The sequence below is a fragment of the Cygnus atratus genome, chromosome 6 (genome assembly GCF_013377495.2).
Source record: "Cygnus atratus isolate AKBS03 ecotype Queensland, Australia chromosome 6, CAtr_DNAZoo_HiC_assembly, whole genome shotgun sequence".
Taxonomy (NCBI): Eukaryota; Metazoa; Chordata; class Aves; order Anseriformes; family Anatidae; genus Cygnus; species Cygnus atratus.
Genome location: NC_066367.1, coordinates 31,322,148 through 31,337,202, shown reverse-complemented (window position 1 = coordinate 31,337,202; position 15,055 = coordinate 31,322,148). Strand labels below are relative to the sequence as shown.

The 15,055-nt window shown below is 45.5% G+C and overlaps 1 protein-coding gene across 2 annotated transcripts; it reads left to right on the top strand.

Annotated features, from left to right (window-relative positions):
* Positions 1-3,824: 3,824 nt before the first annotated feature.
* On the top strand, positions 3,825-13,493 carry LOC118252566 (5-hydroxytryptamine receptor 5A-like). 2 transcript variants are annotated; one of them, XM_035555974.2, is made up of 2 exons: positions 3,825-4,796; positions 12,395-12,522. In XM_035555974.2, the coding sequence occupies exons 1-2, from the start codon at positions 4,014-4,016 to the stop codon at positions 12,416-12,418; spliced, it is 807 nt and encodes a 268-aa protein (XP_035411867.1). In that variant the 5' UTR covers positions 3,825-4,013; the 3' UTR covers positions 12,419-12,522. The 2 variants fall into 2 exon arrangements, with proteins under 2 accessions (XP_035411867.1, XP_035411866.1); XM_035555973.2 differs by lacking the exon at positions 12,395-12,522 and adding an exon at positions 12,680-13,493 and having other exon boundaries at positions 3,830-4,796.
* Positions 13,494-15,055: the final 1,562 nt, after the last annotated feature.

Below are 15,055 nucleotides of genomic sequence, written 5' to 3'. Positions count from 1 at the left end.
ACTGTCTAGCATTTGTGTGACATTTGGATTCTCTTTATCATGTTTTCTATCATACAAATTTGGAACCAGCTATCAAAGGACTATTAAGGATTTGTTTTTCCAATTTTTGTAGATATTTATCAAATTATTGTAGGATTTTTATAGCTGAGTTTTCTGAAAAGTGCTTTATGAAGGAGGCTGGTTTTCTATTAAAGAACCAAGAGAAAACACAGGCCAGAATAAAACTGCATCTGCTAGAAGCTCTTACAGGACTCTTGTATCTAAATAAGAAAATGAGTCAAAACAGTAAAGTTCAGTGTAATCCCCTTAAAACAGTCTAAAAATAATCTGCTTCTATTTCTAACAGATAAAAGCAAACTTCTGAAAAAAAAAAAAAAAGTAAACTATATTTAAATCTTATATGTTTGCTATAAAAATACAGCAAACAGGAATATGAAAACTGGCTCATCAGCTCATATAAGTTGAAATTCTGTTATCTGGATGAATCACCATCCTCCAAATCTGTTCTTAAGCAGCACGGTGTCCTTAAAAGTGCTAGAAAACAGAGAGTTTTCTATAATGAAGTCAGTTTTCTTTAGTACAACTGTACAAAAGGGAGCTTGGACAGGAATTATGAGGGTGCAGAGAGGATTAAGCTATATGAAGAACACTCAAAGTGACATAAAAAAAAATAATTATGACAAAATTTTATCAGACAAGATTCATTTCAATGTCAGCAGTCAGAAGTGTGAATTTTGCAGATGGTATTTGGTAAAGTGATAAGGACTGGGAAAATTTTTGTAACTTGCTATTTTGCTCACCTCAGCCACAAGTCTGTTCCTCTCTAAGTGATTCTCAGGACACCAGGGAAAGGTGAGAAAAGTTGCAAAGGAAGATGTAAAGTATTTCTACTATAAACAGATCACTATTTTCCACCCTTTTGTGTTTTGTATCCCTTAAACTGTTCAGCCCACAAAGCTCCAAACATTCAGATGGAAAGATATTTTGTATTTATCCTTAGTTCCATCATCTAGCTCCAAGTCGTTAACTGCATATTTATTTGTTTATTTATTTAAGAACAATGAAACAGTTGGTAATATATCTTCTGAGCATACACAGTACCACTCTTGGCTGAGAGAAGAAACTAAGAAGGTGCAGGTTGTGGCTTCTGAAAAGTACCAGTCCCTGAAAAGTTTCAGTGAATAAAACAAAGGATATTCGTTGTTTTCATTGCACTTTGACATGATAGCAACTCGTAATGCTGTAACTGTACAGAAAACTAAAGTAGATGGTCCTGTTGTTTCAGTAGAAGACTGTCAGTTTTAGAGTTTGATTTTTTTCCTTCTTGTTTTTTTTTTATTCTTACTCTTTTATGTAACATTTACTTTCTTTTCTGTTATTTACAATACATGAATACCTGCAGTCTCTTCATTTTTTAAAATTCCCCCTTCTCTTTCTCAAAATATACCCTGTTCCTGAGACACTGCAATGTGTTGCCATAGCAATCTTTGAGGAATGCTAAGCCTTTGCATCCACAGGACAAGACAGCAGTGGGGTAATTATCAAGAAAAAATAAATCCTTTTGAGACTTTCTTCAAGCCTCCGTATTATACGACTAGATTATTTCAGCCAAGTTGAAAGAAAAAGTGGGAGATTTCAATGCATTTGATGTGTGGACTGGAAAGTGACTATCCATTTGTGGCACATGACCTACACACATAATAAGAGTAGAGGAGGGTGAGAAATGGCTTCTATGAAAGATTTTGAAATCATCTGGTCTGCTTTAATGATGGCCACAAACCACATATTAAGTAACATCTTATAAGAAAAAGAGAACTTCATTTCCTGCAGGAGCAGGAACCAACATGAAATCATATCTTGTCCTATTTGGGCCCCCAAACATTAAACTACTGCAGTTAGCCTGGGTTTGCTTGTTTTCCCTCTTTCTTTAATAGCTGAGTCATTCAAACTGTGATAAGATTCATAAATTCCGTTATTAAGTTTACAGAATTGGTCTGGCAATTGTTGAAAAATTCAGAATTTAAAAGGCCTTTTTATCTGCTTGTTTCCCTTACTGCTTTTAGGTCTGAGTGTCTTTTTAAAAGGAATAACATGTTGTCTGATAATTGTTCAGCTGGCATTTTAAAAGCAGCATTAATTAACAAAAAGAGACACAAATTAGAAAGGAACAATATAAAGCATGGGGAGGTAGCTGTGAAGCAGTCACATGCTGTCTGCCAACCCTGACAAATTTTCACCAATGTTTAATTGTTTCAGGTGCTGCTCTAGGCTTTACTTGCAGCAGTAGTGTAAACAGCTTTCTTTGAGAAGCTCTGTCAGATTCTGCCTATTGGATAGAGGGGAAAATTCAGGTAGCAAAATGAGATATTTAGCACACAGAAGTCCTTTTCTCCTAATTATAAAAGCTGTTAAATAATGCAGATAGTTTTCTCTTTGCTGCTGGCTTACATTAGAACATTTGCTAGAATTACTAAAGGAAAGACCAACTAAATTCATGTCTATGTGAAGAACCTGGGGAAGGATTCGCTTGCTTTTTTGTTGCTTATCTGGCAAATGAAGTGGACCTGGAAGTTAACCAAACAAAACAGCCTGTTTTTTCTGATTACAGTCATTGTCTTTCATTTCTGTAATTTCTCATTGTTGCGCCAACTTTCAAGGCCGGGCATCCTGAGCAAGCCGAGCTAGACCCTGCTTGCTGTGGGTAACTTTGTGGTGCTGGTAGAGGTTTCTCTTCTGTCAGATAGTCCTGTTTCGTCAGTGAGAGTGACTGCAAGGGGAGAGCATTGATTTCAGCAGCGTTAATTTAGACAGGACTATTCATAGCCCTGACCCAGAAAATATTTCTTCTCTACCTCAGATAGGAGCTAACAATCCTCCCAGTCCCAGTGTCCTGCTGCAGCCCATGATTAAAGCTGTGTCTCCCATGTGCAAGGAAACAAACTTCACTGACCCTCTCTCATCCTGTTTGCTTGTTTCGGCCATGAAAAACTTCAGATGCTTTTGGAGAGCTCTTGACAGCACCGAGTAACTTGGTGACTGGAAAAGAGGCTGTGTTTCACCCAGTAACTTCCACTGAAATCATCCTGGCCACAGACTATGGGGAAACAGGGTAGCAAGGCCAGTTATGGGTTGTAAAGGACCCTAGGAGAGAAAGCAAGCTGGAATATAGCATACCTCACAAAGACCATAAATAAAATGCCTCAATCACAGCATAAATGTAATATACCCAAGTTGCTATATGATCCTGTCATACCAGTTGTCACCATTTATCACTCAGGAAGCAGCGAAGCCCATTGCCATCTCTCCTTGATGCATATCGCTCTCTTAACGTCCATTACAGACTTTAAAAGATGTTGCAGGACAGGCTTAAAATTATTTTTGAAACACAGCAATTTTGAGGGTAGTTCCTCGAAACGGCCAGGAGAAAGGCACGTTTTCGGAGACTGGGTGCGGGCCCTTCGTGAACAAATCGTGCCCTGAACTTGCTGCGAGTCAGAAAAACAGGAGATGTTCCCGGTCCCTTTGCAAAAAAAGAAAACTTGTTTAGGTGCCGCAGCCTAGAAATAGCACACGTTCAGCACCGAAACCGACACCAGCCTTCCCGGCGGGGACGCCGAGGAGAACATGGCGGGCGGGGCCGCGAGGAGAGCCCGGCCGCCTGAGGGGGCTGCGGGGACAAGCGGGCGGGCGGCTCCGCTCAAAAACCGGCGAAGGCGGCGCCTCCGGGCCCCAGGGCGGCCCCTGGGGCGGGACGGGAGCTGTGGTGCCGCCTCCCCGTGCCTGCCCCTCGCCGCGGCCCCGCCGAACCCCGTCGGCCGCACCGCAGCCGCCCGCTATGGGAGCGGGGAGCCGAGGGAGCGGGCGGCCGCGGGTGCCCGGCGCCGCCGCAGTCGGGGGGGAGCGGGCGGCGACAGCACCCAAAGGGGGACCGCTGAGGGGAGAGCTGGCGCTGGGAAGGGGGAGGGAGGTGCTGGGAGGGAAGAGGAGGGCAGGGAAGAGCTGAAAGTCCGGGTATGGCGGAGCCCCTGAGCCCCTGCGCCCCTCGGGGCCAGTGTCAAGCCAGCATGGGCGCCAATGCCTCGTCGTCCAACATGGACGCCGACACCTCCTCAGCTGCCTTCGCACTGGTGGGTGGCAGCTCGTGGAGGGGCAGGGAGCCCTTCTCCATCTTCACTGTCCTCATCCTGACCTTGCTGGTGCTCCTGACCATCGCCACCTTCCTCTGGAACCTGCTGGTGCTGGCGACCATCCTGCGGGTGAAGGCTTTCCACAGGGTGCCCCACAACCTTGTGGCCTCCACGGCGGTGTCGGACGTGCTGGTGGCGGCCCTGGTGATGCCGCTGAGCTTGGTGAAGGAGCTGTCAGCCGGGCGGCGGTGGTGGCTGGGCCGGGAGCTGTGCCTCGTGTGGGTCTGCTTCGACGTGCTGTGCTGCACGGCCAGCATCTGGAACGTGACCGCCATTGCCCTGGACCGCTACTGGTCCATCACCCGCCACCTGGAGTACACGCTGCTCACTCGCCGCCGCATCTCCAACGTCATGATTGCTCTCACCTGGGCGCTCTCAGCTGCCATCTCCCTCGCCCCCCTCTTTGGCTGGGGGGAGAGCTACAGCCCCGAGCAGGAGCGCTGCCAGGTCAGCCAGGAGCCCTCCTACACCATCGTCTCCACCGGTGGGGCTTTCTACCTGCCCCTCTGCGTGGTCCTCTTCGTCTACTGGAAGATCTACAAGGCGGCCAAGTTCCGCATCGGGGGCCGCAGGAGGAATGCCGTGGTGCCCCTGCCCGAGGCTGCCCAGGTAAGGGTGAGGGATGGGGAGGAGACCCTGCACTGCCTCCCCCTGCCGCTTGTGCTCCTGCTTCACCTCTGCACCCATCGGTGGTTTCAGCACAGCGAGAGGACTGAGACGTGCCCTGGGGCTCTCATGGATTTAGCTCAGTTATGGTCTGGACCTGAGCTGTAATTAGCCAGTCAAAAAGTGCTACTCTGCTCCAAGAGTTTTATTCTTGTTGTTTTTTTTCTTACACGTCTTGTGAGAATATGTGACAGGTGCATTCACTGCAAGTCTTGAGACCCATTTAAAAAATGTCCCTTTAGTTTGAATTTTCCATTCCTTATTGTTTTGTTTTTCTCTTTATCTTTTTACAGTGTAGTCAGGGTAAACAACGACATAAACAAACCCTTAGGTCACATACAGAATAAATGCATGCGCATTTTTCTGCCAGTACAGACTTTATGTAGGATCTCTGTAGGGTCTATCAGTATCTGAAGGGATTTTAGTAAGCAGATTATATTCAACACTTTATTTATGTACTTGGGCTATTTTACCTTGTATAGCGGGAACATAGTGCTTGCTGCATAGTACCAGAGCAGGGTATTCCTGGTAATCCTGCAAAGCCCTAGACCTGTGGGAGGTCTCATTTGTTTCAGGGATATGACTAACTGAAGGCAAAGCTGCATCCCTGAGGAAGGGTTGAGGAAGGCCCCTTGTGTCCCATTAAGTCAGGGTCTTTGCATGATGATGTTGTCACCCATGCCAAGTGTGCTCAGCAGTGCTTACTGCGAGCTCTCCACTTTCTGTCACATACCCATACTCTTACTCCAAACTGTGGAACTGATTTGTTAAGGTATGTTTTTGTGTTTGCATGTTGTACTTACTAAGTCCAGTTCTCTCCCAATAACAAAAGATGAGTATGTGGCTGTTAGATCTATATAGACATGGAGCATTTTCTATGCAGCTGGGGCCAATCCTCACTCATCCACTAAATCCCTCTAAATTTGATTTTGAGTCATGGTAGGCAACATGTTATTATGGCCATAAATAAAAGTCTGGGGTTTCTAGCGAGAGATGACAGCCCTGGCAGTTATATGTGGTCATACTTGCATATTTGTGTCCTGATCTCTTGAAGACATTTATAATATAAATTGATTTTTGAAGCTGTCTTCTATACAAACACAGAAAAAGTGTTAGAAAAGATGGAATGTCTCTTCTAGTGGCATCCTTTCTTTTCCTACAGCCTCCATCCTCTTGTTTGCACCACATTTCTTTCCAGTTTGTTCTAAGTGTGATGAATGTATTGCTTGGAGTTAATCTACAATCTTTCAAAACACAAAATCTAACTATTTGTAGGGTTTTTATATGCTCTATGTTTTACATACACACATGCTCATATGGGACTAATGGTAATCTAAAAGTATGGAAAGTTAATTGGGCTGAGGCATTATTGCTCAAGTTTTAGTCTGTATGTAGGCACTTTGTTGGCAAGTCAGTTTTACAACGGCAAAGTCTGGCTCCTAATTGTCACAGCTCTGTCAGCAAAGGCCCGTGCATGGCCCAGCTCGGCTGGCAGGTAAGTGCTGTTCGCTGAGGCAGTGTCTGAGAGCTGGTAGAAGCTGTACTGACAAAAGAGCTCCTGTCAGTGGGAGCTGAGGCGTTTGCCAGTATAGCTATTATTACAATCTCAGCAAGTGCTCAAGCCAGCAATTCTTCATCTTATATTTGCAGTGATTGACATTAAGTTCTTTTCTAAGTGTGCCTCTTGAATCTGCAGTTGGTGTATACTGCCAACCTTCCCCATTGTCCCATCAGCTTCGTTTGCTGACTTAAATAAAAAGACTTGTGATTCACATGCAAACCTTTACTCTGACGCCCTGCTGCACACGTTCATTAAATTAACCTGTGGATTGAGGGAGCTGGCATTCAGGATGCATTTCCTCTTGGTTTCCTTTCTAAGTTAAGAGGCTGAGACTTACTGATTTTTATCCCAATCCCATTTAAGCACATAGGAGCAGGGTCCGTCATGCCCACCGAACAATAGCAGTCCCCCAGGGAATTCTGGAGAAGAATCTTCAAATACTTCACTACTGTTCCTTTGGAAAAATAAATAAATAAATAAAAAATATATATTTTATAATGTGCTAAAAAAGATAACATTTCCAGGGGAAGTGCAAACCTAGTGAGGGGATCTGGCTATCCCTCTCCATATCCGGGAGTGATCTGGCTGTCAGCACCAGCCCTTGCCCTCTCTCTAATGGGGCTAATTCCGTTCCACTTCTCCTATATTGCCCAACAGCTCACTTTATTATTCCATATCTTTCTCCCCTAATGTCTCTACTCTCTCTCCTGTCTTTCACCATTCTTTTTCTGAATAAAATATCATTACGATGATATGGGGACGTTTTTAAACACTGCTTTTCCACTAACAGAGCCAGGTGCTGAAGTGGTTTGTACGTGGGTATAAGCACGCGGAGAAGGGACGATCCTCGCCGAGCTGAGGGGTGGCATACCTAGGGTATGTTTCCGTGCTCTTACAAGAGCTATTTTGAGTCACTTTGTGGTTAAAATTTTACCTGAGTTTTTAAAAAACACTTTAGAAAGTATTTGGAAAGAATTGAGGGAGATGGACATGAAGTAGCTGAGGTGCTTCTAGTTTTAATATAATACAGTATAGTGCAGTTCTCTTCCCCCTTTGAAAATGAGAACTTTTTTCTTACTTTCTCTTGAAACAAACAAATAAAGCAGAATTGGGAGCCTAAACTGGGCTGGTGCTTTCATAACTATTTGTTTACTTATGAAATTCCTTAAAAAGTGAATTCTGCAGTCAGTACTGATGTGAATGAACATTGTGTGAAAAAAAGCAGTGACACGCTGTCGCTGACAGCTATACTCTTTCCTACCTGGTTGACAGTAGGTAATAATTCTCCCTGTAAACAGTCCAATTGAAATAAATGAGACAACTTGAAAGACAGCAGAAACTGATGGATAATGCCCTTTCAAATCAATTGAGTCACTTGTAGCATCAGTTTTGCAAAAACAAGGATGGCAGAATCTGCAAGTCAGGGTTGCTTAAATGTAAAAATTACAGGGTCAGGATTAAATTTCAGGGTAAGGAGTTAGAAATTAAGTTCTGGTGATGTGTCATTGTTGTCTTCCCAAAGCTTATCAGTTTTGCAGGAGTCCTTCCCACTGCTTTGATGGGATGTGAGCAAGGTCCTAGTGCTCGAGGAGCTGCAGCGTTGTTCTGCACCTTGGCCAGTGCAGCCTCTGCAGCCCACGGAGACGGTCAGGACAATACAGGAGCGAGAGAAGGTTCTTCTTCTTCGAAGGGGTCACAGGACATCGATTTCTTAGTTCTGCCTCTGGCTGTAGAAGAGAAGGGACAGAAAACAAGTGGAGCTTTGCAGAAGAGGGGCAGCAGATGTCTGGTAGGAAAAAGATGAGGCAGGAAGCAAAGTGGAATAGCTGGGATTTTCCTGGGAGACACAGAGCTATTCCTGCTGATGGCAGAAAAAAAATCCCATGAGAGAAAGCAGGCATTCTTTTCCCTATCAAATGTACTATTTATAATATTGGTGGACCGTCCAAAAAAGTGTAGATGTTCTTGTGTTTTGATCTTTTGTTGTGCATTTTAGTTTCTCATGCTCTTGTTCAAAGAGCAAGAAGTACACCAAAGCTGCACTGAGGCAGTAATGATCTTGTTCTGTGCTGAACCACACCGTAAAAGGCAAAACTCTGAATTTGTGGTAATAAGCTAGATTTGATTAGTATATATCAGGACTATCACAGTGGTTCTAAAGTTCCAAAAGGTTTCTTTCCTGTTGTTTAAATCAGAAGTTCTTGCAGACCCTCAAGGTGCAGTACAAACATACACGGTACCTGCCACGAAGGACCAGTAATAACAGTCATTAAAGCTATAAGGAACATCTTAAATCAAGAGATTTCCCCAGAAGCTCCTTGGTGGCGTGTTCTTCATAACACTGGAACACTGGGAACACAGGAACTGACTGTGTGTTTCCACAGAGAGCTGCGTGTGCCCATTCAGCGGCAGTGAGGTACTGGGGACAAACACCAGAAGTGGCACCGAGCTGGAACTGCTGATGAATGTGCAGAATGAATTCTGAAACCCAAACCAACCTCCTTTTGGCCGCAATTCCTTTGTGTCTTTAGTGTAGAAGGAGAATGCGTACTTGAGAGCTCTTTTCCTTCCTTGAAATCTCTTCATGGCTCTCTCACTGGAAAGTGGCCCTCTCTTCCCTTCTCAGAGCCTGTTGTCCTGGAAATAGCTGATTTCACAAATTCAGAAGCTAATTCTGGCCTCAGAGTAGCAGTGCTTTCATGCCAGCTATTTTTCCTGACTCGCAGCTGTGGGAGAGGAGTCTGGGTGGAGGGGAGGAGACCTGTGCCCAAGGCATAGCGGGCTGCCAGCTGCTGAGTGAGACGCGTGCTCAGCACCCTGCAAAGGTGCTCATATCCCTGGTATGAACTGAGGTATCTTTGTGGTAGACTCCGTGGCAACCTGTTCCCCTGTCACAGCCTGTTGGCTACTGATCATCAACAGGCCCAAAATGGGGTGAAAGGTGTTATGGTGGGCTTTTCCTTTGTTCCATGTGGCACAGAGATAACGGTCAAGTATTGCAACTTACGTTAGGAATTGGAGTCATGCAAAGCCTCCAGGATTGGCACTGGACACCGCAGATTTGCTGTAGTCAGAGCTGTGTTTTGTTCAGGAAATGACAACTGGCAAGGCTGGAAAGCAGCTACATAATCTCTTTGGATGTGCCCTTGTTCGGGCAATGCTAAATCACAATGGATTATCCTATGCCTGCACGAGGGGGATCCTTTAGCGTGGTTCCCCTGCCAGCTCTGTGCACCGCAACAGCGCTTGCCTACAGCAGACTGCTTTACCTTCCACGTACTCCGCGTGGGTTGGCGTATAGCAAACAGCTTTGACAGCACGCTCGTGGGGACTGGGACTTGCAGTGAGGAGAAGCTTGCACCAACCGGGACAGAAAGGTGAGTCAGGTCTGCAGCACAAAAGACAGAGAGCAATAAAAATCAAACGACTTGAAATGATTGTGAAAGGCTGGGATTTCCCCGCTTTGCAGTACGCCGGGCACCGACGAGCACACAGAGGTGAGCTTTCTGCTGCGTCCAAGGTTCAAACACATTTGTAATTCCTGTTGCAGGCACTGGCTGAAGGGCCTTGCTGAGCAGGGATACTAGTTACATTTTCAATAACATTTTGTGTTATTAAATCCTTTCAAAGGATTTCTTACGGAAAATTGAAGCAATGTATCTCCAGCCTGCCAGGGATATTTACCCAATTTACTTACTGAACAGAAGGCTCTATGAGAGAGCCCATTATTTTTCCTCAGGCAACAGACTGCTCTATTACAACATTATTACAAAGTCCCAAGCAGAACTAGTTAAAAAAAAAAAAATTAAAATTGAAAATGTACTTATGAAAACAGAGAAAGTTAAAATTATGTAAATGTAAGGAAACTGCTGTTCTGTAACTTACAGAAAATAACATGATCTGTTTTCACTTGCTGTTTAGTATTCAGAGATCTGATCTAACAAGCAGAGGAGCTTGCAGAAATTCCTGTTTCAGTAGGAGCTGGATCAGGGTGTAAATGTCTGCTCCAAGGAAAAATATCCGAGGACTGTGGCATCATGTGTCAAAATAAATTAAATCAATTTTCTCCCAAGTGAAATTAAGGGATAGAAGAACCTCTGCTAGTAAACTCTGCAGTTCAGCCACAAACCTTCTAAAATCTGAAGTACCAAGAAGAAAAGGCTCTGGTTTGATGATGGGATGCTGTGAACTCTTCTTACTCCTCTGAGTAAGGGTTGAAGGTTAAATATGGTACCAAACCATGCCCTGTGCTAGCGACAAGGTCCTTTGTGTGGCTCTCCCCAAGCGGCGTAGCTCTGCAGCTATTCCTCAGGGCTAAGAGGTGATCTTTCAGGGCTGCTTGTCACAAATCCGCCCTGGTGTCATCCATCCATCCCTTTTTACAGAGCGTGATTAAGGACATGCGGAGCAAGTCCTTCTGCAGACAAACGATGTGATCGTTGCCACATGAGGGGTGTCCCATTTTAATTGTCAGGACAGATGTGATTTTCATTTCCCTCCATTATTTGCCTGCGCCCATAATCTGCCGCTCTTGCATTCTGCAGCCACGTCTCGTGTCGGAGGGCGACGACAGGGATATCCATCTTGAAAAGTGATTGCCTAGCTCTCGCCAGCGCTTCCCCCTCCGAGTCGCTCTGCCCATGCTAATAGCAGCCCTCCAGCCCTTACAAAGCTTGCATGGAGGCAGCCCGCGCGTGTGGAATTCGTGGCTGATTGAACCCAGGGCCATCTTTGGAGCTGGGTCAAGTTCTTGTGGTTCTCATGAGTTATGGGCATGTGGGCAACTTCTGGGGCCTCAGGTTGCATCCTTGAACTGTTCGTGGTATTGCTTTGTCCTTAAAACTGTAGTGCCCAGAAGAGCTTTGAGCTCACAGACACTCAGATGGTCAGTGTACCATCAGTTCCATTTTCTGGGCAGGCTCCTGCATGCTGGTGACCTGTGGTCAGAAGCTGGTGGCCAGTCCCACCTCCCCTTGGAGCTCTGTGCCGGGCTCACTGCGCAGGTGGTGTCTGGCCCTCACCGAGAGAGGAGGAGGCGGGAGGCACCCCGGGGGAGCTGACGTTTCCCCTCTCATGCGTACTTCTGTGGGAGCTGGAGCACGGACAGAAGGCCGATTGAAATGGTGCTCTTCAGGCAGCGACGGACGTTTTGTGAGAACACCAAGTCCATGTGGGTGAAACGGGCAGGTGAGAGAAGAGGAAAAGCGAGGACCTGAAAATACTGCTTCTCCAGCAAAGCTTTTTTTCTTTAAATCAGAATACATCGATTACTTCTGGAGTATTTTAAATGCCAATTCAAAACGGGGGCACGGTGCCTGAGGCTGCGTCATTTCAGGTGCGTGCTTTGTTCCCCTGGCCAGACGCAGCGTGGGCACTGCGACCAGCCCCGGCTGCTGTGGGGCAGGGCTCGGTGCCTCGCCAGGAGGGGGACGCGCCTGAGGAGACGGCCTCTGTCGAGGAGGAGCAGAAGGTGCCTGAGTTCTGCCCTCCGTAAGGGACTCTGGCTGGTGGGTTTACTTTCCACTGAAATATTTCCAAAATAATCATTTTTATTTCAGGTATTTATGAGTGGGTGGATGGGGGTGATTAATGCTGGCATTTTCCAAAAATCACATGCATTTCATATAACTTGCCTTTAACTGAAGTCCCATTCTGTCGTTAAAAAGGTTCTGATAGAATTTTTTCCTGCAGGTTTAGCTGAGATTTTTTTGGGTGTGCTCTGTCCCTTCTGAAGAACAAGTGGTGTTGCCGTGCTCCAGCACCCCCCAGGGATGGGGTTTTGAGCTCTGCCTCCAGGCAGTTAGGTTGAAGAAAATAAGTTTATCTTATAGTTGATACAAGCCATGGAATGTAATTCATTTACTGTTCAGGCCTTGAGAAACCCTAAAGATCACGTAACACCACAGGAGAGCCTAGTTTAGGGCTGTGCAGGAGGTACTTCCCTTTGTTAGGCGACCCTAATAACTTGATTTCCCGGTAGGTATCGAGGAATCCAGTAAGATAAACTGCAAAATAATGTCTGCAACACACGCGGCATCGGTGACTCCTTGCTGACCTTGGTTTGTCAGTCACTCTGAGCAGCTTTTCCAACATAATGAGAAATCTGGTACTTTTGGCACTCGGGGACATTTTCTTTCTTTTAACGTGGAAGGAAGGAGTTGCAGCCTTTTGTGGTAGGTGCGCAGATGTCGTACTGTCATTTAAAAATAATACTTTGCTCAAACAAATCGTCTTGGTAAGAATCCGTGTTTGCTTTTGTTTTGAGGTGAAGGAAGCTTCGCAAGAACCACAGATGGTGTTTACAGCTCGTCATGCAGCTATCACTTTCCAGACAGATGGAGAAACATGGAGGGAACAGAAAGAGAAAAAGGCAGCTCTGATGGTTGGCATCTTAATTGGCGTTTTTGTGCTGTGCTGGATCCCTTTCTTCATCACAGAATTAATAAGTCCCCTCTGTTCCTGCAACATCCCACCCGTCTGGAAAAGCATCTTTCTTTGGCTTGGCTACTCCAATTCTTTCTTTAATCCTCTCATTTATACAGCATTTAACAAAAATTACAACAATGCCTTCAAGAACCTTTTTGTAAAGCAGAGATAAAAGGGGACACGGAGGAGAAAGTGATTCCTTTATTGCATAATGCAGAGATTTCTCGAAGGAGATGTGCCTGTGATACATACAGTTTTCAAGCACAAGAGCTTAAGGGGATTTAGCAACAGTGAAGAAGAAGCTGGAAGATGGTTGGATAGAAACCTACTGACACTTTGCAGTTGTCTTTTGGAAATACGTATATGCTGCTCCAGGGTTTGGCAAAGAAAGAAGCGGTGAACATCTCCCTTCTTTTCTTTGAAGCAACGTGGGCTAAAGTCTGCAAGCAAAGCGCTGTTTGTGTCTAATACCGTGACCGCCAAAGCCAACCAGAGTGATCCCAGCCAGGCAAACACAGGTGCCGTCCTGCAGCCTGCTCATCTTAGCAAAGGCACCAAGGAGACTGCTAAGGGAGCAACACTGAAATGTTTGAGATGCGGGCAGGATGCTGGCTTCATTCTTGAGATTTGTTTGGAATGGAGGGAATAAACATGCTGCGCTCAACCCATTGCTTAATTTATGTGAAATTACGAGGGGTGACTAAGCAGCCCCAAACCACACCCTAGCATAACCGAAGGGCTGTGTTCTCTTGCAAGCAGCAGCTCTCAGCAGGAAGTCCTTGTGAAGCAAAGGTCAGTTATGTCCCCCGGGGTTACGTGAAGGTTTAGGGCCGAGTGTAACGCTGTTCAGAGGTAGGTGACAAACTAGGAATGTCTGTGCTGCCCTGTCCACAGTCCTGGCATCATAAGTGTTGTACTCATCACCCTAACCGAGAGAATTCCACTATTTGTCATTTTTAATCAACTTTCTCCTCCTATGAGTTAGGTATCGATGCCATCAGGTCGAAGTGACTCCAAAAAAATCCTAAATGACTTAGAATCAAGCCTTAAATTGTTTGCCCAACATCTAATTTTCCCATCCCAACAATAACAAAAAGATGAGAAGCAGATACCCACGCATACTACTCAATCTGTCTCTCCACATTTGTCGCTCTAATGGGTTTTACTTCCTCCCCTTCCCTGAGGGAGGATGCTGACAGTGTTTCTGAATATTTCTAGCATGGCAGCTCTTCACTGCAACAGAGTCCCAGCAGCAAGTTAGATACTTGCTCAGCTTCATAATTGCCAACTTAAATAAGCCTTTCCCTTGTGAATCTCAATTTGCCTACAAAAGGAATAGCTGGTGTTCAAACTAAGGTTTGGAGGCTTCACCATGGCTTGACATCTGGAACTTGAGCCAGCACCATGAGGCTAGAAGACTACTGTGCAATTCTTGTCTGCTTGCACCGATGCTGTTGCAAAGGCTGGAGATGCAGCAGGGCTGTCTCAGCTAGCTTGAGAACTGATAGTAGCAGGGCTACTGATGGAGCATGCACTGGAACTCTTCACCTTGTCAAATGTTAATTTAGCTTCCTTAAGAGGTGAATTTTAGGCCTTATAGGTTCACTGTGAGTTCTCAGGATAGCTAGTTTTGTGCTCTGCCCACCCAAGCATCTGTGACAGCAGTGACCTGCTACACAGTGACATGCTGCCACTGAAAGCAACCTGGCTTCGTATCCAGAGATGAAAAACATTTCACTACAGTGCAGTTTTAGAAAGCTCTTAAAAATCAGCTTCCCACACTGGTTCTTGCACGTCTATATTTAGAAGAGCAGCAATACATATTCAGGATGTGAAATCCTGGATTTCAATCACACAGAAGCTGGGCTCGGGGGGCAGGAGGAGGAGAACCGCGTTGCACAGCGTCAGAGCTGAGCCTGCTGCCTCCTGTTTAACAGCAGAACAGGCGCTGCCAGCCCCTGACCACCCACACAGCAAGCACCGGGTTTCACCCACGGATTTATGTACCAAACCTAGTAACCTGGTACAGCAGGAGCATCTCTCCTGGATAGTCATCAACCTTGATTAAAAAAGCTGGAACAGTGCCTAATTTTCTACCTCCCTTGGTACTTGATTTCCATGATTAATTATTCTCACTACTAAAACTTGGAACTTTATTCTAATTGAAAAAAGAGGAAAGAGTAAAATGAAGCATGGAGGCATTCCTCCTTCTGGC